The sequence below is a fragment of the Halichoerus grypus genome, chromosome 9 (genome assembly GCF_964656455.1).
Source record: "Halichoerus grypus chromosome 9, mHalGry1.hap1.1, whole genome shotgun sequence".
NCBI classification, from domain to species: Eukaryota; Metazoa; Chordata; class Mammalia; order Carnivora; family Phocidae; genus Halichoerus; species Halichoerus grypus.
The window spans coordinates 116,336,061-116,362,153 of NC_135720.1; the positions used below are offsets into that span (position 1 = coordinate 116,336,061).

General features: G+C 56.2%; 6 protein-coding genes across 15 annotated transcripts; 4 read left to right on the forward strand and 2 right to left on the reverse strand.

The window, feature by feature from the left end:
* Window positions 1–222: 222 nt before the first annotated feature.
* GPSM3 (G protein signaling modulator 3) lies at window positions 223–2,115 on the forward strand. The gene is made up of 4 exons (XM_036108200.2): window positions 223–389; window positions 599–707; window positions 927–1,126; window positions 1,353–2,115. Exons 1-4 carry the CDS (start codon window positions 348–350, stop codon window positions 1,488–1,490), a joined length of 489 nt encoding a protein of 162 aa, XP_035964093.2. The 5' UTR covers window positions 223–347; the 3' UTR covers window positions 1,491–2,115.
* An 859-nt stretch (window positions 2,116–2,974) lies between these two features.
* On the forward strand, window positions 2,975–6,954 carry PBX2 (PBX homeobox 2). The gene is made up of 9 exons (XM_036108183.2): window positions 2,975–3,210; window positions 4,152–4,225; window positions 4,462–4,709; window positions 4,808–4,998; window positions 5,151–5,286; window positions 5,407–5,560; window positions 5,946–6,034; window positions 6,141–6,227; window positions 6,348–6,954. The coding sequence occupies exons 1-9, from the start codon at window positions 2,990–2,992 to the stop codon at window positions 6,438–6,440; spliced, it is 1,293 nt and encodes a 430-aa protein (XP_035964076.1). The 5' UTR covers window positions 2,975–2,989; the 3' UTR covers window positions 6,441–6,954.
* Window positions 6,955–7,313: 359 nt separating this feature from the next.
* On the forward strand, window positions 7,314–11,506 carry AGER (advanced glycosylation end-product specific receptor). Of its 3 annotated transcripts, none has more exons than XM_036108187.2 (11): window positions 7,314–8,657; window positions 8,842–8,948; window positions 9,078–9,270; window positions 9,452–9,516; window positions 9,662–9,749; window positions 9,847–10,029; window positions 10,123–10,250; window positions 10,439–10,577; window positions 10,871–10,894; window positions 11,001–11,127; window positions 11,248–11,506. In XM_036108187.2, exons 1-11 carry the CDS (start codon window positions 8,606–8,608, stop codon window positions 11,342–11,344), a joined length of 1,203 nt encoding a protein of 400 aa, XP_035964080.2. In that variant the 5' UTR covers window positions 7,314–8,605; the 3' UTR covers window positions 11,345–11,506. The 3 variants fall into 3 exon arrangements, with proteins under 3 accessions (XP_035964080.2, XP_035964081.2, XP_077911642.1); XM_036108188.2 differs by lacking the exon at window positions 10,439–10,577 and adding an exon at window positions 10,626–10,632 and having other exon boundaries at window positions 9,120–9,270; window positions 10,123–10,278; window positions 10,874–10,894; XM_078055516.1 differs by having other exon boundaries at window positions 7,314–8,948.
* Window positions 11,507–11,684: 178 nt separating this feature from the next.
* RNF5 (ring finger protein 5) lies at window positions 11,685–14,113 on the reverse strand. Its single transcript, XM_036108199.2, has 6 exons — window positions 13,883–14,113; window positions 12,899–12,917; window positions 12,691–12,803; window positions 12,527–12,581; window positions 12,332–12,449; window positions 11,685–12,252 (listed from the first exon to the last, which is right to left on the reverse strand). Exons 1-6 carry the CDS (start codon window positions 14,020–14,022, stop codon window positions 12,155–12,157), a joined length of 543 nt encoding a protein of 180 aa, XP_035964092.1. The 5' UTR covers window positions 14,023–14,113; the 3' UTR covers window positions 11,685–12,154.
* A 1,091-nt stretch (window positions 14,114–15,204) lies between these two features.
* On the forward strand, window positions 15,205–23,724 carry AGPAT1 (1-acylglycerol-3-phosphate O-acyltransferase 1). 4 transcript variants are annotated; one of them, XM_036108182.2, is made up of 7 exons: window positions 15,205–15,343; window positions 20,481–20,689; window positions 20,912–21,045; window positions 21,352–21,527; window positions 21,672–21,767; window positions 21,893–21,965; window positions 22,497–23,724. In XM_036108182.2, exons 2-7 carry the CDS (start codon window positions 20,490–20,492, stop codon window positions 22,679–22,681), a joined length of 864 nt encoding a protein of 287 aa, XP_035964075.1. In that variant the 5' UTR covers window positions 15,205–15,343; window positions 20,481–20,489; the 3' UTR covers window positions 22,682–23,724. The 4 variants fall into 4 exon arrangements, with proteins under 4 accessions (XP_035964075.1, XP_035964071.1, XP_035964070.1 ...); XM_036108178.2 differs by lacking the exon at window positions 15,205–15,343 and adding an exon at window positions 16,672–16,811; XM_036108177.2 differs by lacking the exon at window positions 15,205–15,343 and adding an exon at window positions 16,687–16,811 and having other exon boundaries at window positions 20,444–20,689.
* On the reverse strand, window positions 23,654–26,090 carry EGFL8 (EGF like domain multiple 8). Of its 5 annotated transcripts, none has more exons than XM_078055528.1 (8): window positions 25,750–26,090; window positions 25,373–25,495; window positions 25,157–25,269; window positions 24,963–25,058; window positions 24,685–24,855; window positions 24,538–24,617; window positions 24,305–24,458; window positions 23,654–24,025 (listed from the first exon to the last, which is right to left on the reverse strand). In XM_078055528.1, the coding sequence occupies exons 1-8, from the start codon at window positions 25,947–25,949 to the stop codon at window positions 23,949–23,951; spliced, it is 1,014 nt and encodes a 337-aa protein (XP_077911654.1). In that variant the 5' UTR covers window positions 25,950–26,090; the 3' UTR covers window positions 23,654–23,948. The 5 variants fall into 5 exon arrangements, with proteins under 5 accessions (XP_077911654.1, XP_077911655.1, XP_077911657.1 ...); XM_078055529.1 differs by having other exon boundaries at window positions 24,301–24,458; window positions 25,711–26,090; XM_078055531.1 differs by having other exon boundaries at window positions 25,686–26,059.
* Between the last annotated feature and the right edge of the window lie 3 nt (window positions 26,091–26,093).

Here is a 26,093-nt window from a genome sequence, read left to right on the forward strand (position 1 = left end):
GGGCTGGGGGTCTACTGAGACTCGAGAAGGCCAAGAGTCCTTCCCCATCATGAACCCCCTCCACTACTGCAGCTGGAAGAGCTTTTCACAGTCTCTGTGCTCCCCTGGGGCAAGAGAGGTCGAGCAAGCAGTTTGGGTGGGAAAAGAGAACTGGAGGAAGTTGACAGGGATGGGCGGGGCCCGTGGGGGGGCTGACCAGGAACCCAGCTTCCTGCTCAGTACCCAGGCATCCAGCCCCTGGCTCACCCCCACCCCTTCCAGCCCCCACTCCCCTCAGGAACCCAGGGTTCCAGCCCTCCTCCCAAATCCCTGCTACCCCTCCCCCATCAGTTTCTCCCCCCCAGGGGATGGAGGCCGAGAGACCCCAGGAAGAAGAGGAAGGTGACCAGGTGAGCTGCGCACCGGGTCGGGGAGGCTGACACTGGGAGAAAGGGAGGTGAGAGGACCTGGGGCAGCGACGTAGTAACAGGGGACTCAGGGGACTTAGAAGGGCTTGGGCAAACTGAGGCAGGAACAGAGACACACAGAGAGGAAATGGGCTGTTGGCCTAGCCCCCCGCCCACCACACCCCCGCCTAATTGGACCGGATGTCTCCCAGGATCAGGGCCCCCATCAGGATGAGCTTGACTGGCCCCCTGTGAAGACCACCGCTCGGCCTTGGCGATCTGCTCCTCCGTCCCCTCCTCCTCCAGGAACCCGCCACACAGGTACCCTCATCCGCCCAGGGAGCTCCCTGACCATGGTGCCCACGTCCTTCCTGATCCCATTACCAAGGCCCCCTCCATCATGGGCCCTCTCCCCACCTCCTCCTGACTCCCCATTACACCCCCTCAGCTCTGACCCCAAGTGCCTAATCACCTTGCACCACCAACCCTCCTGTCTGCCAATTTCTCTGGGTCTCTGAGCCCTACCCCTCCTCTCCCCAGCCCTGGGGCCCCGCTCCGCCTCCCTGCTCTCCCTACAGACTGAGCTCCTTCTGGATTTGGTGGCTGAGGCCCAGTCCCGCCGCCTAGAGGAGCAGAGAGCCACCTTCCACATCCCCCAGAACCTCCCAAGCATAGCCCCAGCCCCACTCCGGCCTCTTGAGGACAGAGAACAGCTCTACAGCACTATCCTCAGTCACCAGGTGAGACACCTCCCCAGAAGGCAAGACTGAGGCTTCCTGGTCCCTTGGCCCTTGTTGTCTTTTGGGCCCTACCCCTCCTTCTCCCCAGCATCTGCCCCCTTGCCAGGCCTAGTCCCCCCGTGCCCATCACAGGTGTCCCCTATACCCCTTCACCAGCCTTGGCTCCTATCAAGGCCTGTTCCTCTTAAAACCTCACCAACACCCTCCCTTCCCTCCACTCCTTCAGTGCCAGCGGATGGAAGCCCAGCGGTCAGAGCCTCCCCTACCCCCAGGGGGACAGGAGCTCCTGGAGTTGCTGCTGAGAGTTCAGGGTGGGGGTCGAATGGAGGAGCAAAGGTCCCGGCCCCCCACACATACCTGCTGAGACTTCAGCCCGCCCCTACCAGCCACTCCGCACTCCTGGGGCTCAAAGCTGGGCAGCCCAGCTAACCCTCAACTCCTGCTTCACAGGGGCACCAGAGACTGGAGGACCCAGGAGAAATCTCAATATTCATCACCCTCATCCACTTCTCCTGGGAATGGAGGGGGTGAAAGTCCTCAAACCCTGGGCATAGTCAAAGTAGGATGTCATTTAACTCCCTCCCCCAGTATGTAGGAGCTTGAAGCAGTGAAAGGATCCCAGCCACTGAGGGACACCCCACCCCCTCCTCTGATCCCAAGTAGTGGCAGTAAGTCCTGAGCTGTGGAGACACCCCCAGTAGTCTAGGCACTAGGCAGAATCTGAGGGCTCAGGCCTCCATCTCCCAAGAAAAGGCAAATCTCCCAAGGTTAGGGCCTGCCAGACAGTTCCACCCTCCTTCTCAATAAGAAGGGAGAGGGCATTACAAAGAGATAGATCATTCCCCCACCCCACCACCAGCACCCCCAGCCCCAGGACTGAGGGGCCTACAGGCTGTGAATGGACACTTAGCACTGCCCCCCCCAACCTCCCCACTGCTGCTCTGAGTCTGATGTTTTGGTTGTATGAATAAATGTAATTCTCCTCCGAACTGAAGAAGACTGGTGTTTGGGGCTGCGGGGAGGGGGGGGGGCGGGGGGGGGCGCGAGGGAAGGGGGGAGGAAGGTGAGGCCAGAGGCCGCCTCTCTCCCTAGTCTGGCGAGAGGCCAGCTCCCCTCCCTGGCTGGTTAATTACTGGCTCATTAAGCAACGGCTGGAGACCTCCCTAATTATACCCCCCCAGCCCCCCTCTCCTGGTTTTAATTAAGTAGAACAGGGAGGGGAGTCATTAGGACAAGAAATATGAACTGAGCTGTCTGTGAACCCAGGCATTCTAGCGGCCAGAGCCCACAACACCTAGATCCCTAATTCGGAACCCAGGTGGCGGCCCCCTAGCCCAACAGGCCCCGCTTCCCAGGCCGACGACATGCAGCCCCGGGGCCTTCGCGTATTTTCCCCGAAGGTCTAGTCTCCTCCCCTCGTCCCCTCTTCCCTCTCCCCTCCTCCACTCGGTCCCAGTTCCTCTGTTTCTGTGTGTCTCTCTCCGCCCCCAGCTCCTCCCTGTTCCTCCTCTCTTCTCCCCTCCTCTTCCTCCCCGGCTCCCCTCCCCCAGCCTCCCTCCCTCGCTCCCCCCCTTCTCCCTCCTCCCTCCTCCCTCTCTCTCTCACACACACCCCCGCTTGGGCCTCCTCTCTCTCTCCGGCTCCATTTTCTCCGCCGCCGGGGGCCGGGGTCTCCTGTGGGGGGCCCAGCCGGTACCCCAGGTCTCCCTTCAGGGCCAGGGTGAACCTCCGGGGGAGTCGGGAGGGGGAAACGGGTGGGGGTTGGGGCGGAGGGAGCAGCGGCCCCACCGAGTTTGGGGGGGGAAGTAACCAGGCGGGGGGAGGGGCGGAGCAGGGAGGGGGCCTCAGGGCCCCCCCCCAACTATGGACGAGCGGCTGCTGGGGCCGCCCCCTCCAGGCGGGGGCCGGGGGGGCCTGGGATTGGTGGGTGGGGAGCCTGGGGGCCCTGGCGAGCCTCCCGGCGGCGGAGACCCCGGTGGGGGTAGCGGGGGGGTCCAGGGAGGCCGAGGGAAGCAAGACATCGGGGACATTCTGCAGCAGATAATGACCATCACCGACCAGAGCCTGGACGAGGCCCAGGCCAAGTGAGTGCCCCCACCCCGGGACCCTACACAGACCCAGCTGAAGCCCCATTCACAAGCTCTGAATCTTCTGGGAGTCCCCACCCCCACCCCCCACTTCAGGACCCTCTCCAGGATCCTACAGCTCTCTTCTCTCCTTACTCCTGGGAGCCCCAAGATAAGCCATCCCTCTCAAACCTCCCTTCACCACCAGACCCTGAAACCTTCAAAGAGGGGAGCCCAGGGTGGTCTCACTGCCCCCCCTACCTTTCACTGACACCCCCCCCCCCCATACTCCCCTGGAACATCCTTCCACCTCCAGAGCCCAGTTCTGGCTCTCAGACTAAGAAACTGCTATGCTGTCTTCTTAACTCTCCACCCAGCCCACCCCCATCCTTGCCAGCCCTCAGCCCTCCCCAAAGCTCCTACCACTCCTCTCCACCATGGCCCAGCCTCCAAGGGTCCTCACCCAGCCCTTGGCCCCTGCTCAGCCAGAAACTAGGAGTATCAGAGCCTCCTGCCTTGCTCAGTCCCAGGACCCTCCATACACCTCTGTACTGAACTCCCCCGCCCCCTCTCTGGCACCTCAAACTCTGACCCTTCTCACAATCTCCATCTCTTTTCCTCTGAAATCTACCTAGTCACCCTGGTGTCGGCAGTCACCCCCAAATTCCCCTTCTATCCCCCTCTAGGCCCATTTCCCACAGCCCCGTGCGTGCCCACGGTGCCTTTTATCTTGCTGCCTGCACCTTCCCTCCCTCTTCCTAAAGCCAAGCAGCTTCCCCACATCTCCACATCCCAGGAGCTGATCTCTCCCCAAGAACCGCCCCCCAACTCCGTCCTGTCCCCACCCCCACTTTCTACCTCCCTTCTTGTTCCCAGGCTTCCCCTCACCCTCATGGTCCCCCCCACCCTGCCCTGCCTCTGTTCCTGTAGCTCAACTGTTCTTTCCCCTTCCTCCCTAGGAAACACGCCCTCAACTGCCACCGCATGAAGCCTGCTCTCTTTAGTGTCCTGTGTGAAATCAAGGAGAAAACCGGTATGTGGGTCCCCCCCTGATTCCTCACCTCTGGGGACTGAACCCTGTTCTTTCTAGGACTCAGGCCAAGAGTTTGACATCTTGGGGCCCTGAGGACAGTAGGGGTTAGGGAAGTTGCTAAGGGGAATTGGGGAGGGAACCGAAGCCTGGAAACTTGGGTCTCCAGGAGACAGCAGGAGGGCTGAGCGCTGGCTGTGGGTTCCCTGAGTCCCTAAGTTCACTCGCCTGCACGCTAGGCCTCAGCATTCGAAGCTCCCAAGAGGAGGAGCCGGTGGACCCACAGCTGATGCGCCTGGACAACATGCTTCTGGCGGAGGGTGTGGCTGGGCCTGAGAAGGGGGGGGGCTCAGCGGCAGCAGCTGCAGCCGCTGCGGCCTCCGGGGGCGGCGTGTCCCCTGACAACTCCATCGAACACTCCGACTATCGCAGCAAACTTGCCCAGATCCGCCACATCTACCACTCGGAGCTGGAGAAGTATGAGCAGGTGAGGAGACCAGGCTGGAGTGGGTGAGAGGAGAGGCTCTTGCGGGGCATCCCCAGGCCAGAGGGCCCCTCCTCACAGCCCACCGGCCCCCGCTGCAGGCATGTAACGAGTTCACAACCCACGTCATGAACCTGCTGAGGGAGCAGAGCCGCACTCGGCCTGTGGCACCCAAGGAGATGGAGCGCATGGTGAGCATCATCCATCGAAAGTTCAGCGCCATCCAGATGCAGCTCAAGCAGAGCACCTGTGAGGCCGTCATGATCCTGCGTTCCCGTTTCTTGGATGCGAGGTGGGGCTCCTTCCCGCTCTTCTCCAAGCCTCTGGGCCACCACGTTACACAACATGGTACTCCGTGGCAGGGGCACCCTCTATAGAGTGGTGCAAGATGGAGGCCCTGCCAGGGCAGCCGTTCTCCTCACCACCGATCTCCCTCCTCTGCAGACGAAAACGCCGCAACTTCAGCAAACAGGCTACTGAGGTCCTCAACGAGTATTTCTACTCCCACCTGAGTAATCCATATCCTAGCGAGGAGGCTAAGGAGGAGCTTGCCAAGAAGTGTGGAATCACTGTCTCTCAGGTATTGGGGAGGCTTGGGGTGGGGGAGCAGTTTTCAGGTTAAAAGCTCTCTGATTCTACTGAGGGGCTTACAGGGAGAAAGGTCTGCACCCGACCCTCCTTTCTGCTCCACACCCCACAGGTCTCCAACTGGTTTGGCAACAAGCGGATTCGCTATAAGAAAAATATTGGAAAGTTCCAAGAGGAGGCAAACATCTATGCCGTCAAGACCGCCGTGTCAGTCACCCAGGGGGGCCACAGCCGCACCAGCTCCCCGACACCCCCTTCCTCTGCAGGTGGACCCCCACTGCCATCCTGGCTGGCTATCTTGCACACTTCCTGCCTTTGTCCACACTTCCTATCTAGGCAGGATCACAGCAGAGAGTGGGCCTTTTGGGGTGAGAGGGCCCTAGCTGAGATGGGGTGGAGATGTCAGGGGACAAAGGGCACCCCAGCGAAGTTACTTCTGCCTGTCTTCCAGCAAGTGGCCAGGGAGGGAGGGGGAGGCCCAGACACGGCCTGCTCCTGAGTGTTGCAATGTCTTAGGGATAAGTTGCGTACAGTGGCACATCCCCGAACTAGTTCAGAGGGCTTTTTGGAAACAGAACTGTGGTGAGTTTCCTGTCTGCCATCACAGGCTCTGTTAGACTCTTCCCTAATTCCCCTCTCTGCTCCCCCAAGGCTCTGGTGGCTCTTTCAATCTCTCAGGATCCGGAGACATGTTTCTGGGGATGCCCGGGCTCAACGGAGATTCCTACTCTGCTTCCCAGGTCAGGTGGCCCACCTCCCCTCAAGCAGGGCTTTCCCAAACTCGGTTTCCCTCTCTTCAGAGTACGAGACTCCTCACTGTGCCATGCCCTTCTTTGCTGCCTGCAGGTGGAATCACTCCGACACTCAATGGGGCCAGGGGGCTACGGGGATAACCTTGGGGGAGGCCAGATGTACAGCCCTCGGGAAATGAGGGTGAGTGGACACCCGACGCTCCCTTTGTCCACCTCTCACCTGGACAGGATGGCCTTTCCCCTGGCAGCGCTCTCTCCCACACCGGACTGCCCTGCCCCAACCGACTCTCTCTTTTTCCAGGCAAATGGTGGCTGGCAGGAGGCCGTCACCCCATCCTCAGTGACCTCTCCCACAGAGGGACCAGGGAGCGTTCACTCTGACACTTCCAACTGATCTTGCCCCTCAGGGCCACAGGGGTGGGGGCCCACAAGGCAACTCTTGAAGAGGACGCAGGCATCCAGAGGACAAACCTCAGACACAGGAGAAGCACAAGACAGAGAAGGGCCAATGGGGTCATCCCTTCCCCGACCAGACTCTCCAGTGCTGGGGGTGCTGACAACGTGGCAGGGAGAATGGGGGCCCCTGAGGGGAGAGTGGGGTCTCTCTCCCCTTTTCCTTTTTTCAGTCTTTTTTTCCTCTCCCTCTCACACACAAACCACACACCCAGAATCCTGTTGTTCAGATCGCTTTCCCTTTGTTCTACCTGCCATACTGTATTCCATTTCTGTCTCTTTCTCTGGGCTCCCCCACTGCCCCTCCCCACCCCACTTATCTGCTCTGGAATCTGTGGAGAAGCCAGCCCTGCCTGACCAGAGATGCCAAAACTGGGGACACAACTTCTGGACAGAGGACATGGGCCATGAACCCTGTGCCTCCCCACCCCCTGCCCCTCCAGATGGCTTTATTACCTCATACGCAGCTCATCTTAAACCAATAGAATCGCTCGGTGGACGAGAGTGTCTGACTCAGATATCTACCTCGGAGGGAGTTTCTGCTACTTTAGGGAATTATTGACTGGGCTTTGGGGTTGATTGTTTTTTGTTTTTTGTTTTTTTAAAGGAAAGAAACGAAACCCTGGGATCCATTTGTACTTTATAAATTTTTTGTTGCTGTTATCGGTTCTTAATTTTTAGTTTGGGGAAGTAGATGTTTTTATAAATATATTGATTTTTTTTTTTTTAATTTCTTACTTTCCCATGTTAGGGGTGATAGCCAAAGGAGTCATAAGAGAAAGGGGAACAAACTTGTAAAGAGGCCCACCTGGCTCCAGTCCTGTCCATCAGAAAGTGTGTTTAGCAGGGCACCAAGCCTGCCCCCCTCGCCCCGAAATCACTTACGTGTTCTTTGCTTGTAAGATCACTTAAGTGTTCTTTGCTTATGCAGGCAGCTCTCTGCTGCGTTTGGTGTGGAGGTAGTCGGGCTTGCTCTGCTGACCTATCCCCCTGACCCTACACACACGTACACACACACACAAACACACACAACCCTTGGGCAGGGCTGGACTCAGTAATTTTGAGGAAGTGCCACCTTCCCCTGTGAGTGACACGTCTTTAAATCTTCTTTTTAAACTACTATTTGCAGATTGGAGGGGGAAGAATGGGAAAGGGGTTATTGTCAAATATGTTAAATGTGGGTTGGGTTGCTTGTATATGTATCTCCCTCAATTTCCCCAGAAATGAGGCATTTTTTTTTTCTCAGTCCAAAATCAAGAGGGTGGGGAGAGAGAGGAGGGAGGTTGCAAAAAGCCAGGTATGGGGAAAGTAAAATCACCAATGTCCCATCCTTGGCCAGAACCCCACCATCTGAGCCCCTCAAACATCCTCAGGATTTTATAAGACTGTCATAGTGGGGAACCTCTCCTGTCAAAGGTCCAGACAGGACTGGAGGGGAGCAGATTAGATGTGTGATGGGTGGTGGGTGGGAGGCATGGGCCGGGGGCAGTTCTCTCCTCACTTGTAAACTTGTAGTTTCACAGAAAAGAAAAAAAAAAAAAAAACTCAGTTTTAAATAAAGAAATTTCTTTTTTCCCTGGGTTTAGTGGAGCATTATTTTCAAAAACATGAGAAACCCCAGAATAAAATCTTTCTCTCATAAAGCCCCAAACAGGTGTTTCCCCTGACTCCTCCCAGCCTTGCCCTCACCACCCAGGCCCCAGGGTTCATCCGAAACCCTCCCCAAGGACAACAGCCAGGCCTGAACCCTGTTGCCCAACCTGACCTAAGCAATATGGGGCTCCAGTCATCCACCAGGCAAGCCCTCAGTGGACTGACGGAATGAGCTGGGGGTCCTGAGTAATGACAGATCCTAGGAGGTCCACTCCCCACCCCCATGGATGTGGCTGTGCCCAGAGACTGGCAGTGCCTAAGGGTGGGGTGATAATTGTTTCTCCTTGTACCTGAAGGACTCTTGTCCAAGAAGCATGAATTCCTAGCATTCCCTGTGGCGGGACAGGATGGGAAGATGGGGGTAGGGGAGAGGGTGCAAGCCCCACCTAGGGCTAGGGCGGTGGCCACAGCAGTGACGGGCAGACAGAGCCAGGAGCCTGGGAAGGAAGCAGGATGGCAGCAGGGGCAGCGGCGGGAGCCTGGGTGCTGGTCCTCAGTCTGTGGGGTGAGCCACTCCCCCCCCAACACACCAATCCTCCCCACAGAAAGCAATTCATCCCCCTCCCCAAATCTGCCCAGAACTTTCCTGGAACCCAGGCACTGCTTCTCAAGCTCCCTCCCCCATCTTGTCCTAGTTTTCTTAGCCCCCCCTTTCCCTCCTACTCCTCCACCATTGTACTGTCTCCCAGGAGCAGCAGTAGGCAACCGAAACATCACAGCCCGGATTGGGAAGCCACTGGTGCTGAACTGTAGGGGGGCCCCCAAGAAACCACCCCAACAGCTGGAATGGAAACTGGTAAGCAGGGCTCCTGCCACAGCCTCCCCACTCCCAGAGACCAGGGATGATTCGCTTCCCCACCTCCCCGTCTCATGAGTCCTTTCCCAAAGGACTTGCACTGTTCAGGCCCCTCTCCTCTGTCCCCAGAACACAGGTCGGACAGAAGCTTGGAAGGTCCTGTCTCCCCAGGGAGGCTCCTGGGATAGCGTAGCTCGAGTGCTCCCCAATGGCTCCCTCCTCCTGCCGGCAGTAGGGATCCAGGATGAGGGGACTTTCCGGTGCCGGGCAACAAGCAGGAATGGAAAGGAGACGAGGTCTGCCTACCAAGTCCGAGTCTACCGTAAGAGTTCCAGGGCCTTCTCCATGGCCCACCTCCCATCTAAGTAAAAGCCTTCAACCCCAGCCCTTGACTCCTTGGCCCTGGTGTGTGAGAACCTGTGACTTCAGCTGCCCCAGATCCCACACCCGTGCGTGAGAGTCTTCAAAGCTGCAGCCTCTGACTGAAATTTTCCCTCCTTCAGAGATTCCGGGGAAGCCAGAAATTGTCGATCCTGCCTCTGAACTCATGGCTGGTGTCCCCAATAAGGTAGTGGAAGAAAAGGGGGGTAGTAGAAAGCAGTCCTGAGAAGAGGAAGGGGGTGTAAGCTGTGTGTGTGTGTGTGTGTGTGTGTGTGTGTGTGTAGTGTGTAGTCTCTTATTTTCAAAGATGATGAAGGTCACTCTTTCCCCAGGTGGGGACATGTGTGTCCGAGGGGGGCTATCCTGCAGGGACTCTTAATTGGCACTCAGACGGGAAACCCCTCATACCTGATGGCAAAGGTAAGTCCCAAAGTCCCCCCTCCCAGCTGCTTTCTTTCTGATCCCTCTCCCACACCCACCCCGGGATATCTTGCCTTGTCCTCCCCCCCCCCGATAGGAGTGTCTGTGCAGGAAGAGACCAGGAGACACCCTGAGACAGGGCTTTTCACACTCCAGTCGGAGTTGATGGTGACCCCAGCCTGGGGAGGAGCTCCCCACCCCACCTTCTCCTGTAGCTTCAGCCCTGGACTTCCCCGGCGTCGACCCCTACACACGGCCCCCATCCAGCTCAGAGTCTGGGGTGAGTGGAGGCCCTCAGAGAGGGAAGAGTTAAGCCCATGGCCACTGAGACCACACACAGGTATAACTCTCAACTTCATGCCCTCTGCCCCAGAGCCTGTGCCTCCGGAGGTCCAAGTGATGGTACAGCCAGAAGGTGGGAAAGTAGTTCCCGGTGGTACCGTGACCCTGAGCTGTGAAACCCCTACCCAATCCTCCCTTCAAATCCACTGGATCAAGGATGTGAGTGACTTGGAGAGGGGGCTGGGAAGTAGACAGACACACCACTGGCAACTAGGACAGGAGGCCCATGGAGAGGCAGGCAAGGAGCTGGGAAAGATGACCGAATATCTGAGGATGTGAAGACAAAGACAGGAGTATGGGATGTGTGGAGATGTTGTACTAGTCTCCTGTCCCCTTGCTCCCCCCAGGGCATGCCCCTGCACCTTCCCCCCAGCCCTGTGCTGCTCCTGCATGAGGTGCAGCGTGAGGACCAGGGAACCTACAGCTGCGTCGCCACCCATCCCAGTCATGGGCCCCAGGAAAGCCCTGCTGTCCGTGTCGTCATCGGTGAGGAGACCTCTCTCCAAATCCCAGGGATCCTGGGGCTGGGTTAAGGGACAGTGTAGACTTCAGTTCCCTAGCCCATCCTGGCCCTGTCCCCAAGAACCACCCCACCCCTCCCCAGTGCACCCCATCCAGGCCTCCTCTGTCCCACCCAAACCCTCCCAAGAGAGCGGCCCAGCCTGTCCCCTCTCTCCTCTGAACTGAAGAAAGGGAAAGACTCCATCAGGGCTCCCACTAAATAGCCTTCTCTCAAACTGAGACCTTCCCTTCTAACTTGCTCTGACTTTGTCTTTCAGAAGCAGAGGAGGGGCCGATCGCAGGTGAGGGGTTGGAAGCAGATGGCCCCAACGTGACTGGGGGATGGATGGTCAACAAGAAAGGAATGGTGAGTGGTGGGGGCCCTCACTTCTCCCCATCTCTCTACAGGCTCTGTGGAAGGGCAGGAACTGGGAACTGTAGCCCTGGTCCTGGGGATCCTGGGAGGCCTGGGGATAGCCGCCCTGCTCATTGGGGCCATCATGTGGCGAAGACAGCGACGTCGAAGAGAGGAGAGGTGAGTGGAGAAAGCCAAACACCTCAGGCTTGGGACCTCCAGGCAGCAAGGAGGGGTGTGGGGGAGGAATGATGGAGTGCTAGAAACATGTGCAGAATTCTCCCCAATCCCCCTCCCCAGGAAGGCCCCAGAAAACCAGGAGGAGGAGGAGGAGCGTGCAGAGCTGAATCAGCCAGAGGAGCCAGAAGCAGCTGAGAGCAGTGCAGCAGGGCCTTGAGGGGCGCACAGCTAGACCCCATCTATCAGCCCCCTCTTCTCTTCCCCCTGCTCCGTTCTGGCCCCAGAGCAGTCGTCCCCTGGATAACCTGTATCCCACCTCACCAAACTTGCTTCCACAACCAGAGCCGCCCACAGCCATAAGTAAACACCTCGCCCATTTGCTCTCGTGCACGTGTGTGTGAGACACCCTCACCCCCTGAATCCTTGAGAGCCTTGAGGAAGAGAGGCTCACCCTCACACCTCCCCACACCACACAGATATTTACTCAAGTTGGGGAGAAGATGCTCCTGTCCTGGAAGGAAGGAGGTAAGGACAAAGGTGGGCAGAGCTCCCATCAATATATCTCACCTTGTTTATTGAATTTATAATAAAGGAGGTAGTGAGGGGAAGAAAGCACTTAGAGTCAGAACCCATATTAGACACTGGGGAGAGAGAAATTAAGTTAAATCAACACGGGGAAAGTAGGGGAGAGTCAGAGGGAGCCTTGCCCATCTTTCAACATCAAATCAATAAATGTGGGGGAAAGCAAAGGATCAGGAGAGAGAAGAAACAGACACTCTCTTTTGTCTGTCCTCTTGTCCCAGAGTTGGGAGTTATGACGCTACTCAGTGAGTTCAGAGCAGAAGGTTCTCCTATACTCTGCACAGATGTCACTCCCCCCCACACCCTCCTAGAAAGTGGCCAGGGTTGGCCTTAGCCAACAGAAATGGAGGAGTTGGGGAGGAGGGGCCAGGAGTAAGGAAGGGTCAGCAAGGACCCCCAATACTGATTCTCCTCTGGCTGGAGGTGGGCAGGAGGGAGACAAAGATCAAATACTGAGCAGCCAGAAAAAGAAGAAGATGGCGAGAAACAGGAAGAGGGAGTCCTGCCAGCTGGAGGCCGGGTGACCCTGTCCCAGATCCACACCTGTAGGAGAGAGGAAAGCTGTGGAAGAAGCATCCACTCCTGGGTTGGGAAGGGGCCTGAGCTGAGGGAAGGCTCTTACCTGTACCCCGACGGAACGGCTCATGGGTGTTGAAGACGGTGGTGAAAAAGCCAAAGGGAAAAGCACCAACACCAAATGAGAAGTGAAAGCCCCCGGTATCGCCAAATGACTGGAATCCCTAGGGAGGTGGAGAAAGTCAGAGGAGAACCGGGCAGGGTCTGTGACAAGGAAGGAACACAATCGGACAAGACTCACCCCTCTGCTCTCCGGAGCTGGTCGCTGGCCCTGGGGGCGGGGTGGAGTTTTCAATCTGAAGAATAGAAGAGGGGCTAGCCACAAGAACGTCCTCTCCCCTTCCACGCCCCACTCCCGGGGCAGAAGCCCTCCATCTTCCGTCAGCACCACCCCCTCTCTTTCACCTGGGGTCCTGGGGCTTCTGGCTCCCTCGCCCATAAAGAGGGACCACCTTTTCTCTGCTGATCCCAGCTTTACACACTGGGCACTCTTGCCGCTCTGGTCGCGTCTCCAGCCACTGAGGGAGAAAATGAAGTGGTTTCCAGTTCACAGCAGGGTCTTTCAACTCCTCAGACCTCCCCATTTCCCTCTTCATCTCCTCTGAGTACGCACCTGATGAAGACAGGGCCAACTGGATGGGGGGAAAAAAAGAACGTCAAACTAGCTACAGAAAAGACAGACACGGACCCGACCTCACAGAGTCCGATCTCACCCCCTCTTCCCAGGTATTACCTACTGTTTCTTTTCATATTTTTGACAACCTCTACCAAGCCAGCCAGTTTGGCCTTCCCTCTTCTCTGATCTTACAACATGTAAAGCAATATCTATCCCCAACATGCTCAACCTTTTCTCTCCCGCAACACACACGCGCGCGCACACACACACACACACACACACACACTCACACACCCATCCCCTCCCTTCTCTGCCTTTCGACTTAAGTTTTCAGGTCTCTTCAACCAGGGCTTTCCAGATCTCCTCTTTCAGCCCCAGCCCCACCCTTGCCCCTATCAATCCCAAACCAAACCCCCTTTACTAGCACCTGCCCCCACTACTCCTTTTCCTCTCTTCTTCGCTCAATAAAGTCCCTATTTCCACCATCCTTTAACTTCTCAGGGTTGCCCCTTCCGTACCCTTGTCCTCAGGTTTGTTATACCACTCCTACCAATATCTCATCTGAATGTGATCCCACATTCCCTAGGTCTCCCCAACTCAACTAATAAGGCGTGCCTCCCCTAACCTTTGAGTCTAATCTGTTAACACCTGTACAGCTAAGACCCCTCACTTTCTGGGGTAAGGTGGCTCGGGTCTCACCTGTACAGATGTGCTGTGCCCCCCCCCCGCCCCGCCCCACTTCCTCTTAACACACCATACCCCTCAGCTCCTCGTTCCTATGACTCTCCGTCCCACGGGTCTCCTCTGTACAGACATGACCCTCTCGCCCACACATACCCAAAGAGACGTAAGTCCCCTCCTCGGGCCTCAGCGATGGGGATGTGCCCTCCGATTACCTGTATGATTGTATGCCACCCCGCCCCCAGCCCCCGCAGTAAGGAGGTGAGCCCCACTTCTTTTCTCCCCCTCCCGGATTCTCACCAGTACAGGTGGCCACACACACTGACCACAGCTTCCCGAGCAGTCTCCAAACAAATATTACATTCGAAGGTCGCGCCCGCCCCGCCCCGCTCGCGGTTTGGCCCTTCGGGGCCCCCGTCCTCCTCCTCTGCCGCTGCCATGGCCGGTTCTGTTTCGCCTTCACGTACCCCTCAATCCCCCCAAACACACACACACACACACACACACACACGCCCCAACAACGAGAAACCGCCTCCAGCCCACGATCGTTGGGCGGGCTTCAAGGTTTTCTAAGCACTATTGGCCTGAGTGACTGACAATCACACAGTTCAAAAGAAAGGATTGGTCCAGAGCGTAGGGGTAGGTTTGCGCAGCCCTGCCCTTGCACAATGATTATTGGCTGATACAGTCTCAGTCAGTATGCAATGCGATGGGATTGGTAGCAATTCGATACGTCCCGTCGCCCGACCAGGGAGAGATTTATTCGTCTGATTAGCTGCCAGTCATAACCAAAGGCCAGAAGCAATTGGCTCGGGACTACATCAGGCCTCGCCTACTACAAGCCCCTTTCTTTCCTTCACTTCCCCTCTCAGAGAATGTCCGGTTCCTATTGGACTTTGGAGCGTAGGGCTCCAAAGCACTTGATTGGCCGGAGCTCGATGGAAAAAATGGTGGTTAGGTAAAATGCGCGTGCGCAGCAGGCGGCGGGAAGGGGTGGGCCAATCCTGTGAGGGTTAAGCTTTCTCTGGTCCCACCGCTTCGCCGCTATCTTGTCGCCATGGTGACTGCTCTACGATTGGCGGGGTTTGGGGTTCAAAGGCCTTGGCTCGGCCTCATCCGGGTCCTCCGGCTGTGGTCTCTCTAGGCTGATTGGGCAGTTTCTTTCACCCCTGATTGGCCGAGATCGGAAAAGACGGCGAAGAGCTCGGCAAGAGACCAAATACTAGGGTCGCAGCGTTCAAAATGGCTCCGGCCTCCTTCCGTGACGTAGAGAGCAGAACTTGGGTTCGCCCCTCCCTTTTGGTGAAGAAGGGAGCAGAACTGGGATCAGCTCGACGTTTGGATGGTGCGAGCATCAATCTGCGGCGCTGGTGTTAACCCATCTCCCTCGGCTGGAGAATTCAGCCCGCTCCTCCTTAGGTGATTTGCAGAACAGAACTAAAGGCCCGCACCTTTTTAATGTGACACAGTATGACAGAGTTGATCTCGACTCCGTTTTAAACCTTAAAAGCAGAAAAGGCCTAGTTACACCCTTTTGTGAGTAGGTGCCGTGGGGGCTAAGGCCCGCCCCTTTTTGGGCGACCCGCGGTGGAATGGGGTCAGGCCCGCCCCTTCCGTCCTGTAGTGTGTCCTGCAGAACTGGGGTCTTCCTCCTGGGTTGGACCCCTGGGACTTGGGCAAGCCAGAGCTTGGGCTTTTTGTACGAGTTTGGGCCTTTTCTACAGTCAGTGATCCTCACTGTGGCCCAAGGAGCAGAACTAGGTAACAGTCCTCCCACTACCAGTGTTCTTTACATCCTCTACTTCAGGGCGTGTAAACTCAAGCAGGGCGGAGGTGTGTCTGGCAGCGGGGACAGAGGCTGAGGGCAGTACAACAACCCAGTAAAAGGTCCCACGTGACTCAAGTGAGGAAAGGTGAGAGGTTGGGAGTTGCCTAGAGGAGGGAGCGGGAGGTGAAGGTACAGGATGCCTGTACAGGTTTAGGAGAAAAGTTATTGAGGAAGAGGTGGAAACCAAGGAGAGGAGTGATGGAATGATCCCGGTAGAGGGAAAGTGGAAGTATGGGGAAGAGGAGATCAGGGGCTGGAGAGGGAAGAGATACAGGACCACAGAATTAACGAGGCATGCTCATCCCAGAGTAACCTAGCGTTCTTTCTCATTTTCTTTTTTAAAGCAACCTAATGCCCAGTTTCTATTGGAAAACATGCGCTCAGATTCTATGTTGTGGAGAGGGGCTGTCTCAGCTTCAATGACTAAGGAGACCGATAGGAAGGAACTAGAAAAGCAAAAGTACTGAGGTTAAATAAAGAGCGTGGGAGGACAGGGGCAGGGAGAGATTCTGAGAGTATCCCTTCTCTTTAAAGACCTGAGGGGGTTGAAGGAGGGAGCTGGACTGCTGGGCGATAGTGGGGACGGGGTAGGGGGAGGGCAAAAGTCATAAAGAACCAGCGAGAGCTGGAGGGTCAGGGAGATGGAGCCCTGGAAAGAAGACGACAGGTGGAGAACTCAGTGCTTGGCGTATAGTAGGTGCTTGAAAATATCTGGAATTGAATGGGGGACAGGAAAGAGGTATTCGGAGAAGAGTTGGAGGGAATAAACAGCAGATAAGGGAGTTGAGAATGGAAGAAACCAAGTGAAATTTCCAGGAAGAGGAGAGCTGATGAAGAAGGAATGGGCCAAGGAAGGAATACAGCACCAAGGGACACACAAGCCATGTGTACTGAAAGGGAGTTGGAGGAGAAAAAGACGCAGCTGGAGCCAGAGAAGGCCAGAGACCCAGGCAGAACCCAGCCGAGCTCTCGCGGGGCGGAGCTACCAAGAGGAGACTGGTCGATGCTGGGAGGAGATGCCTGCGTCTCTGGGAGGCGATTGGCAAAACGGGCCGCTCGTCACCGCCCCCTACTTCCTGGCCAGCCCCGGAAACCAGCAGGCGTTGGGGAGGGGTGGGGGGGGATAGCGGCAACAGCAGCCCCAGCCCTCAGAGAGACAGCAGGAAGGAAGGGAGGGAGGGAGGGAGCTGGGGGGACAACCCCCCCACCATTCCTACCGCAATGGGCCCAGCCTCCCACTCTCACCTCCCCTCCATCGGCCGGGGCTAGGACACCCCCAAATCCTGTCGCCCCCTTGGCACCGACACCCCGACCGAGGCAGAGACACAGCCACCCGCCACCACCGCTGCCGCAGCCTGGCTGGGGAGGGGGCCAGCCCCCCGGGCCCCCCACCCCACTGAGGTGGGGGCGGGAAAGGGATGGGAGGAAGTGGGAGGAGGGTGCTGAGAGGGACTTGGAGGAGGGGATGGGGGAGAGATTGGGTCTGGGAGGCGGACTGGGGAGAGGGTCGCTGGGGAAAGGAGAGGGGCCCTGAGAGGGAGGAAGGATGGAAGAGACACAGAGGGAGGAGAGACCCGGAGACCCTGTGAATTTGGGATGGGGGTGTGGACAGAGAGTCCTGAAGAGGGAATTCCTGACACCGTCCCCAATTCCTTTTCCTGCCCTTTGGCCCCACATGACTCTTAGGGGGTTGTGGCCGGGAGAAGGCGGTTTCTTGCCCTCCTTCCCCCAGCAGAATTTGCTTCCTAGGAATGCCCTCAGACACCTCTGTTTCCATCTAGGCACAGGACCTTTCTCAGTGGCCATCCACACTGGGCTAGATCCTTACTGACACACAGATGCTTTGTGGGGGGCCATGTTTTCTACATTGAGTCTGTGTGCCTTTGACATGTTTAATGGCTTATGTGCGGCTAGCTTCTCCCTATGCTATCCGTGGATTGTGGAGAAATGATGTGTTATTTTCCATCAGAATTGCCCATTCTCCTATCTTATGTCCGTGTCTCATGCCCAGTCTTGACATTGTTCAAATGTGTGAGTTTTTGTTATTGCATCCATTATGTGGTTTCATGTTTCTTGCACATTTTATGCTTTTGCATGTTTACTTTTGCATGTAAAGATTATCCCTTACTTGTTTTGGTTCATATATCATGTATTATGTCCACGATCCTGTCATATGCAGTAAGTCTTCCTGTGTGGGATCCTGTGGTTTAGTTGACTAGTGCACACTCCTGTTGTGATCAGGCTGACCTGTGTGCTGCATGTGTTTCCCAGTCAGGGTTCACACCACATCTATGCGTGCTGTGATCCTTTACATATTTATCATATTTATGCTGATGTGACACGTCCACAGCATATGTGCTTCTGGTTACACATACTATTTATTTCATTTTATTGGCAGTATATTTTTGTGAGTCATATGCACATTACCCATTTGGCACTCCATGGTGCTAATTATTAATCCTTGGACATTTCTGCTCCGGAGAGGGTCACTTAATGTCGTGTATTAGAGAAAAAGATGACGGGGACTTCATGTCCCCAGGGAACCATCCCCATATGCCTTACCTTGCTGACCTTCCTGGCCTGTGTCTCTTCACATACATTCTCTTTCCGGGGGCTATGGACAGCCTGTCTTCATGGAGCTCAGTGCATGCCACAGGGTCAGCCCTGCTGTGCACGTTATCTGTTCCCCACTCTTTTTGCACTGTTGGCATGTATTTGATGACAGCAGCATCTCTCCCCTGTGGCATGTTAATCCCCATTCTGTATGTTTCTCTTCTGTGTGAGATGGGATGCGCTATCTTGATTGTTGGTGCTTTCCCTTCAATGTGACCGGATATTGTGTGTGCATATTCAGACTAGGTTACTGTTAGGCTTCTTATGTTCATGGTTTTCTGGTGACTTATCTTTTCACAGTTAATAGTCCTCAAGAGTGTAGCTATTTGATTCCTGATCATCTCTGTCATTAATTATGGCTGTGTGGTTATGTGTTCAGCCTTATAATCTGTTCCACAGATGTTTATTGAGCCCCCTCTCTGCCTCCTGCTATCCCGGGTATTGGGAGTTCCTACCCTCAAGCCACTTACAGACTAGGGAAGGAACAGAAATGCCAGTGAGCAGTTACATACACTGTGGTGTCAAAATCAGTGGTTCTCAGACTTGTGTGCACACCAGACTCACTTGGAGGGCTTGTTAAAATACAGATTGTTGGGCCCAAGGCCCAGAATTTCTGATTCGGGAGATCTGGGGTGAGGTCCAAGAATATGCATCTCTACACTTTGAGAACCAGTGATCGAGATGAAAGTGTAATGAAAACTCAGGCCAGGTGGGGTTCAAGAAAGCTTCCAAAGCGTGAGGCTGAGCTGTGTGAGGCAAATGAAGAGGCAGAAGGGCATTCCAGCCTGTTCGCAGCACAGAAGCATGAAAGACTGTGGTGTGTCTGAGGAACTGGAGTTGGCGCGAAAAAGGCTTTTGTGGGGGTGTGGCCAAAGATGGAAGCAGAAGTCAACTTGTCTAAAGGGCCTGTAGACAAGACAGGGAAATGCTCGGATTTGTGTCACAGAAAGATCTCTGTGGTTGCCATGTGGACGACTGTTTCTCTAGTGCCTATTTATTAACCTTCCCTGATTGGCAACGGACTTACCTTTGAACACAGACCTCCTTGTCACTGGAAGGGAGTGCCTGTAGCCTTGCTGGGAGTGACAGGTATTGCCTGAACACCATTTTGTGACTTCCGACCCTGCGGCCAACAGTGGGGCAGAGTGGAGGAAGGAGGAAGAACCTAGAAGGCAGGTTCTGTGTGCCTCCCGGCACCTCTTCCTCCTGAACTCTTTCCTCTCCCAGGGCAGGTGGTGTGATGTCTCTTTTACTCTCTGCCCTCTTTTTTTTTTTTCACTTGGTCAGGCCTTACGCATTGTATCTGCCTGACCAGGTAGCCTGCAGTATCCCTGGAAGGGGGGGAAGGGGGCAGAAGGATTTGTTTGCCTGCCTGTGGAGGCAGGATTGATAGATGGTAGCTACTCCTGGTATGTCCATGGGTTTATCTGGGAGTGGGAAGGGGGGTGGGGGTGGTTACCTTGGGGGAGAAGGATTTCTCTGGTTATGCATTTACTACACATTCCTTCATCTGTTACTGGGCGTGATTTTAAGTTTGCCTTCTGGTGTGAGCGGGTCAGTCTTTGTATGACTGTGTGGGTTTGTGTTTGCGTTAGTGACAGAGCCTTTATTCTAGCCAGTGTGCTCTTGAGAATGTCTGTGGGTGTTCTGTCCCGTAACTGTATCTGCTGTGTGTACACCTATGTGTATTTATACGGGCAGCAGTGGCACCGTGGTTAGGAATACAAGCTGCTTAGGTTTAAACGAGGAAGTGCCTCTGAGGAGCCCTGTCCCCTCAGGTAAGTTATTTAACCTCCTGTAAAATGTAAATTGTGTGGTTCCTATTTAAGGGTTTAACATAGTCTATAGATCAGCCCTAACCCAACGGAAATATAAGGCAAGCCACATGTAATTTTTAATATTCTGGTAGATACGTCAAAGAAGGTAAAAAGTAACAAGGTGAATTTAATTTTAATAATATGTTCTGTCGAAGCCAGTATTCTGAAAGGTTAAGATTTCAAAATGTAATCAATACAAAAGATTATTAGTGGGCTATTTTACATTCTGTTTTTTTATTCAAAGTCTTTGAAATCTAATGTGTATCTTAACACTTCCAGCACATCTCAGTTCAAGCTACCACACTAGACAGTCAGTCCTAAGACCTTACCAGCTGCAAGTGTCACCTATTGCGGTTACTGTTGTCCTCTTATCATGTGTCTGAGTTGTGGATGGCCGTATCTCATGTCTCTTGTCTTTGTGAATGTTTCTAGAGCCTTCCAGGAGAGGGGTGGGAGAGCAGTCCTGAGCTCCCAGCCCCCCGCACCCCCATCCCAGAGAGGTTTCCTGGGCAGGTTTTGCTGGGAGCCCTGACCCCACCCTGTGTCTCTGGCCCTTGTCCTCATAGCTTCTGTGCCCTGCCCACCCCTCTCCCCCCCCCCCAGGAGCCAGGCCCACTGTCCCTTGCCCTGTCCCCTGCAGGCGGCCAGAATGGAGCTGTGGCCGGGGGTATGGACCGCGCCGCTGCTCCTCCTCCTTCTGCTGCCCCTCCTGCTGCCCGCCCTGTGGTTCTGCAGCCCCAGTGCCAAATACTTCTTCAAGATGGCCTTCTACAATGGCTGGATCCTCTTCCTGGCTGTGCTCGCCATCCCTGTGTGTGCCGTGCGAGGGCGAAACGTCGAGAACATGAAGTGAGGGCCAGCGGGGGGGGCGTTGGGTGATGAGAGAACCTGAGTCAGAAGTGAGCAGTGGATGGGGAGGATGTGGGGTGTGTAGGGAAAGTAGAGAGAGCCCAGGGACAAGGAAGGCCAGAAGACTGCAAAGATGCCTGGGAAGACAGCGGGATGGGGGAACGGAGGCCTGCCGACGGACGGCAGTGGGTCCTGCTGGAACCCCTTGCCATGACCCCACAGGATCTTGCGCTTGATGCTGCTGCACATCAAATACCTGTATGGGATCCGAGTGGAGGTGCGCGGGGCTCACCACTTCCCTCCCTCCCAGCCCTACGTCGTGGTCTCCAACCACCAGAGCTCACTGGACCTGCTTGGTGAGATCCCTCATAGGGCACACCTCCCCCCCCACCCCTGCCATGCCCTTCTTCCTTCCCCAGAATCTCTTCCTCTAGGGGTCCTCACCTCCCCTTCATCTGAACTTTGCCCCCTGGCTCCCTTCTCCCCTTCCCCCCGCCCAGGCCTTCTCACCTGCACAGGCAGGCTAATATATGTTTAATCACCTCTTCCTCCCCTCAGTCTCCCTTTTCCTTTATCTCCAATCCTTAGTAGTGTGGCCCCGCTTACCCTGACACTTTGCCTCCTTTGGCCTTTACCCTTCACCCACCCCACCTTTGCCCTAGGGATGATGGAGGTACTGCCAGGCCGCTGTGTGCCCATTGCCAAGCGTGAGCTGCTGTGGGCTGGCTCTGCTGGGCTGGCGTGCTGGCTGGCAGGAGTCATCTTCATCGACCGGAAGCGCACAGGGGATGCCATCAGTGTCATGTCTGAAGTCGCCCAGACCCTGCTCACCCAGGACGTGAGTCACCCTGTGGAAAAGGAGGGTTGGGGCATTGTGGAGTAGCACAGTTGTAAATAAACTGAGATGCAGGGCCAGCGGGCCTCAGCGGTCCCATTACAGCGTCACAACCATATTCTGACCCCTCCGTGTGTGGTTCCCCAGGTGCGGGTCTGGGTTTTTCCTGAGGGCACGAGAAACCACAATGGCTCCATGCTGCCCTTCAAACGTGGCGCCTTCCACCTTGCAGTGCAAGCCCAGGTAACGACTACTTCCCCTTCTGCTACTGAGCCCCCCAGCTTCCACCATCCCTTTCTTTCTTGGCAGACGCTTGTCATAGGGCCTTGGAAGGGAACTGTGGGCTGTTTGTTTTTCCCTTTCCCCAGGTTCCCATTGTCCCCATAGTCATGTCCTCCTATCAAGACTTCTATTGCAAGAAGGAGCGCCGCTTCACTTCCGGTGAGGGCTCTTGAGTAGACCTGGGGCTGGGGGTGGCCAGAAAGGCCATGGATGAGAGAGGTTAGAGGGATTGGCCCCACCAGGGAGGAGGATGGGTCGGTGTCAGAACTGAGATGTCCAAAGGATCATCCAGTGTGACCGCACATCAACCAATAAATATTTATTAAGCACCCACCATGCCCTGCTACACAGGTAACGCTCGGTCCCTCCAGGAGGGGCCGTTACTGTCCAGTGGGAGAGATAAGGCCTGTGTGCACAATGCTATAGTAACACTCGGCAGTAAAGGCTAAGCTGAGACGATGGGGGCTGAAAGGGTGCTGAGGAGGTGTCTGGACTGGGTGCATGGGGAAGGCTTTGTGCAGGAGGGCCTCAGACCAGGTGGCAGCTGGCAAGCACAGGGCCAGTTGTCCAGGGTAGGGGGAAGAGAACTGAAAGGTTGGGGAGGGAGGAGCAGGAGAGCTCAGAAACTGTGCCCCACCTGCGGGCAAAGGCCCAGGGAGACAGGCCATGATGGTGCTCACCCCCTCCCAGGGCGATGTCAGGTACGGGTGCTGCCCCCGGTGCCCACAGAAGGGCTGACACCAGATGACGTCCCAGCTCTGGCTGACAGAGTCCGACACTCCATGCTCACCGTTTTCCGGGAAATCTCCACTGATGGCCGGGGCGGTGGTGACTATCTGAAGAAGTCTGGAGGGGTGGGCGAGGCCCGGCTCTGAACTCCCCTCCCATCTACCCCCACCTTCCTCCCACACCTACCCGCCCAGTGCGCCCTGATCCTCTTCCTTGTTTCTCCTCTCCCCACTGTTCTCCTCTTGGGAATCTTCAACTTCTGAAGTGAATGTGGATACAGCACCGCTCCTTGCCCCCTCCCAGCTCTCCCCCACGGACTCTCTTGCCTCGGTGCAGTCTCCACTCTGACCCCACCCACCTCCTGTGCCATCTTGTCTGTGGGACGGTTACCTCCCCCCTCATCTCCAGTGGCTCACCTACATGAGGGTGGGAACACGCCATCCTTTCCCCAGTGGACCCTCTTCCGTTGTGATCTTCTCTCCCTCTCCACCCCACATTGGCCAGTGGACTCATCCATTCTGTGGAACAATACCCTCCCACAAGTCCATGGATTCAGTGGACTTATCCATTTGTGAGGACTCCTCACACTGTGGCTGGAAGTGATGCCTGGAACATTCCTGGCTTATCCTGGGAACACTCTTCAGCACCCTCACACTCCCTCCCATGGAGCCTGTCAGTGGAGGCTGGACTCTTCTCACTCAGAGGTCTGTCTCATCCTGCCCATACCCAGGTGCCCAGGGGTGAGCATACTCCTAGATGCCAGTTTGGTCTCCACATTTCTGCTTCCCCCTGTCCCTGTGGTACGGTTCTTCAGTGGTCCTGGCCCCAATCCAGCCCCCTGCAGCCCTGCTGTACCATTCTAACCACACACAAGGGAAGAGGCAGACATCAGGTGCTGCACTCACTTCTGCTCCCTGGGGAATTGGGGAAAGGAACTGAACCCTGGCTGGACGGGATGGGAGGGCTTTTAATTTATTTCTCTTTCTTTTGAGGCTTCCCCTCTCTGAGCCAGTTTTCATTTCCTCCCTGTGGCATTAACCACTCCTGCCTCCCACCCCAGACCTGTGCCCATAAACTGGGGAGGTGGGCTGGGAGCAAAAGGAGAGGGCGGGACCCAGTTTTGCGTGGTTGGTTTTTATTAATTATCTGGATAACAGCAAGAAACCGAGAATAAAGACAGAGAGAGAGATCTGGGCACTTTCTGGCTGCATTTGTGAAGGCATTAAAGTGGTTCTCGCCCAGGCAACCTGCCCCAGCCAGAAGACTCGGGTGGGCCCAAGGCACCCATCTTCCCCACCTTCCTTCAGCTCTTGGAAGTCTCCATCACTATTGCTCCTTAGTGGCAGATAACCTTATCTGCACTTCCCCACCTGGCCGATCCCAAAGGATTAGCGGGGCCAGTTTCTGTATAAATTAGGGGACCGGGGCTCTGGAGAGGTTCCTTTTTGGCCGGTTGAGGCCTGGGCCCAGGCTGTTGTCCTCACAGGAGCCTGGTGAATGACAAGGAAGCAAGCAGACACATTGGCTGTAGACTTCTGGGGCTACCAGGGCACTGGAGAGACTCTCACCCAACAAGAAGTGGACTGGGGACAGGGCACGAGAAGAATGGGTGAAGTGTGGATATCTAGGGACAGTACGGGAAGACTGAAGTGTTGGGGAAGGGCTTGGGGAAAAGAGAAAAGTGATCTAGGGAAAGGTGTCTCGGAGAGCTGGGGGCAGCTATTGGGCGAGGGGGGTTCAAGCAGAGAGGGGTAGGAGGACTCACTCACAGGCGCCTAGCCTCTCCTCCAGCAGCAGCACCTGGTCGCTGAGAGACTCGATCCTGTCACTGCGGCCCCATAGCTCTGCCACCTTTTCCGGCTGTAGCTCTTCCGGTGGCATGGGCAGCACAGCTCGGACCCAGGCCCCGGCCTGACCAGCCCACTACAAAGGAAGAGACACCTCAGGAGTGTTGGGGTGGGGCACACCCTGCCGGGAGGGCTTGACCCCCATCTCCACTCACGTGCTCCAGCCGCTCCAGGCGCGCTCGCAGCTCCCGGATCTCCCGCCTCAAGACGCGCTCATCATGTTCTGCTTCCCGAACTGAGACAAAAGAGAGTGTCACCCACTGCCCAGTCGAGCCCGGGCCCTCGCCGCCCCACTCACTCACCCGCCATGCTGAGGACGCTGGCACCGGTTGGGGGCTCCAGGGCGCCCTCTGCGCAGGTGCGCCCGTCCAGGCCCAACACCAGACCCTGGGGACAGCGGCAGGTGAAGCTGCCCGCCGTGTTGATGCAATGGTGCGAGCAGAGGGTGACGCCAGTCCTACATTCATCCACGTCTAGTTAAGGGAAAGAGGAGAGGGCTAAAGGGTGGGGGCGAGCTGGCGCCCCAAGGGTGGTGAGGTCCTGATGCCGCTGGAGGTGGGGATGGGGGTGGGCCACTCACCCACGTGACAGTGCTTCCCACCCCAGCCTGGGGCGCACTCGCACTGCTCTGGCCTGATGCAGACGCCTTGGTTCAGACAGGGCTTGGCGCAAATGGCTGTGGGTGCAGGAGGGCGGTTCAAGACAGGACCAACAGCCAGCTTCCCCAGCCCTGCAGCGCGCCCTGTCCCCAGGCCTGGGAAGACCCAGTCTCACCTTCATCACAGGTGAGCGCCCCCGGATGCCGCTTCTTCCAGCCCTGGCAGCACACAACGTGGGTCTGCTGCACCTCCCTCCTCACCTCCCTCCATGCCACTCGGTATGTGGTCCTAGAACACAGGCCTGGCTGTGAACGTTGGTTTATGGACTTTGGTCTGGGTTCTTAAAGTTTTTCTTGAAAGACTTGCAGAGTCCAGGCTCCCCAGCCCTCACCTGTAGGTGCTGCAGACGTGCCTTCCACTGCACACAGTCAGGTAGGGCTTATACACTGCTTGGCTGTAGGACTCGTTGTAGTGGAGGGGGACCACCAGCATCTGCTTGGAGCAGACCCCCTGACTGCACCCAGGCCGGAGAAGGTGAGAGACACTGAGTGGGCCAGGCCCTGGGGGCCAGGAATCCCCCTCCCCTCAAGGCTCCACTGAGGCCCCACCCTCCCTGGGGGTGACAACCCCCCCCCATTCTAAACTTCATGGTTTTGCCACCTGTTGAAGTCCCACCCCCAGCAGGTTTCCTGAAGACCTCATACCTGCCCCCGCCCCCTCTGTCATCACCTCTCTTTAAGGGATCCACCCTTGGCCCCCTGGACTGACATCAGTAGCAGGAGGAATGAGAGTCCGCCTAAGAGAGTGTACAGCTCATCCCTGGACCCCATGATTCTCCTTGACTCCAAACTGCAGGCTGCAGGCAAGAAGAGGTTAATGGAGGCCCTTCCCCTCTCCTGTAAGCTCTCCAGCTCCAGCCCCTCCAAGAGCAGTCGGCTAGTGCCCTCTAAGGGAGTCAGCACGTTCATTTGTACACACTTGCACTAGCCACCAGCATTGTCTACACCTGCATGTACATTTAATGTGACCCCTTCGTTCAGCGCACACGGTCCCCGCAGCATCATGCAAGGGCACACCCCAACACACTCCCTCCACCTCCCCTCTGCACAACC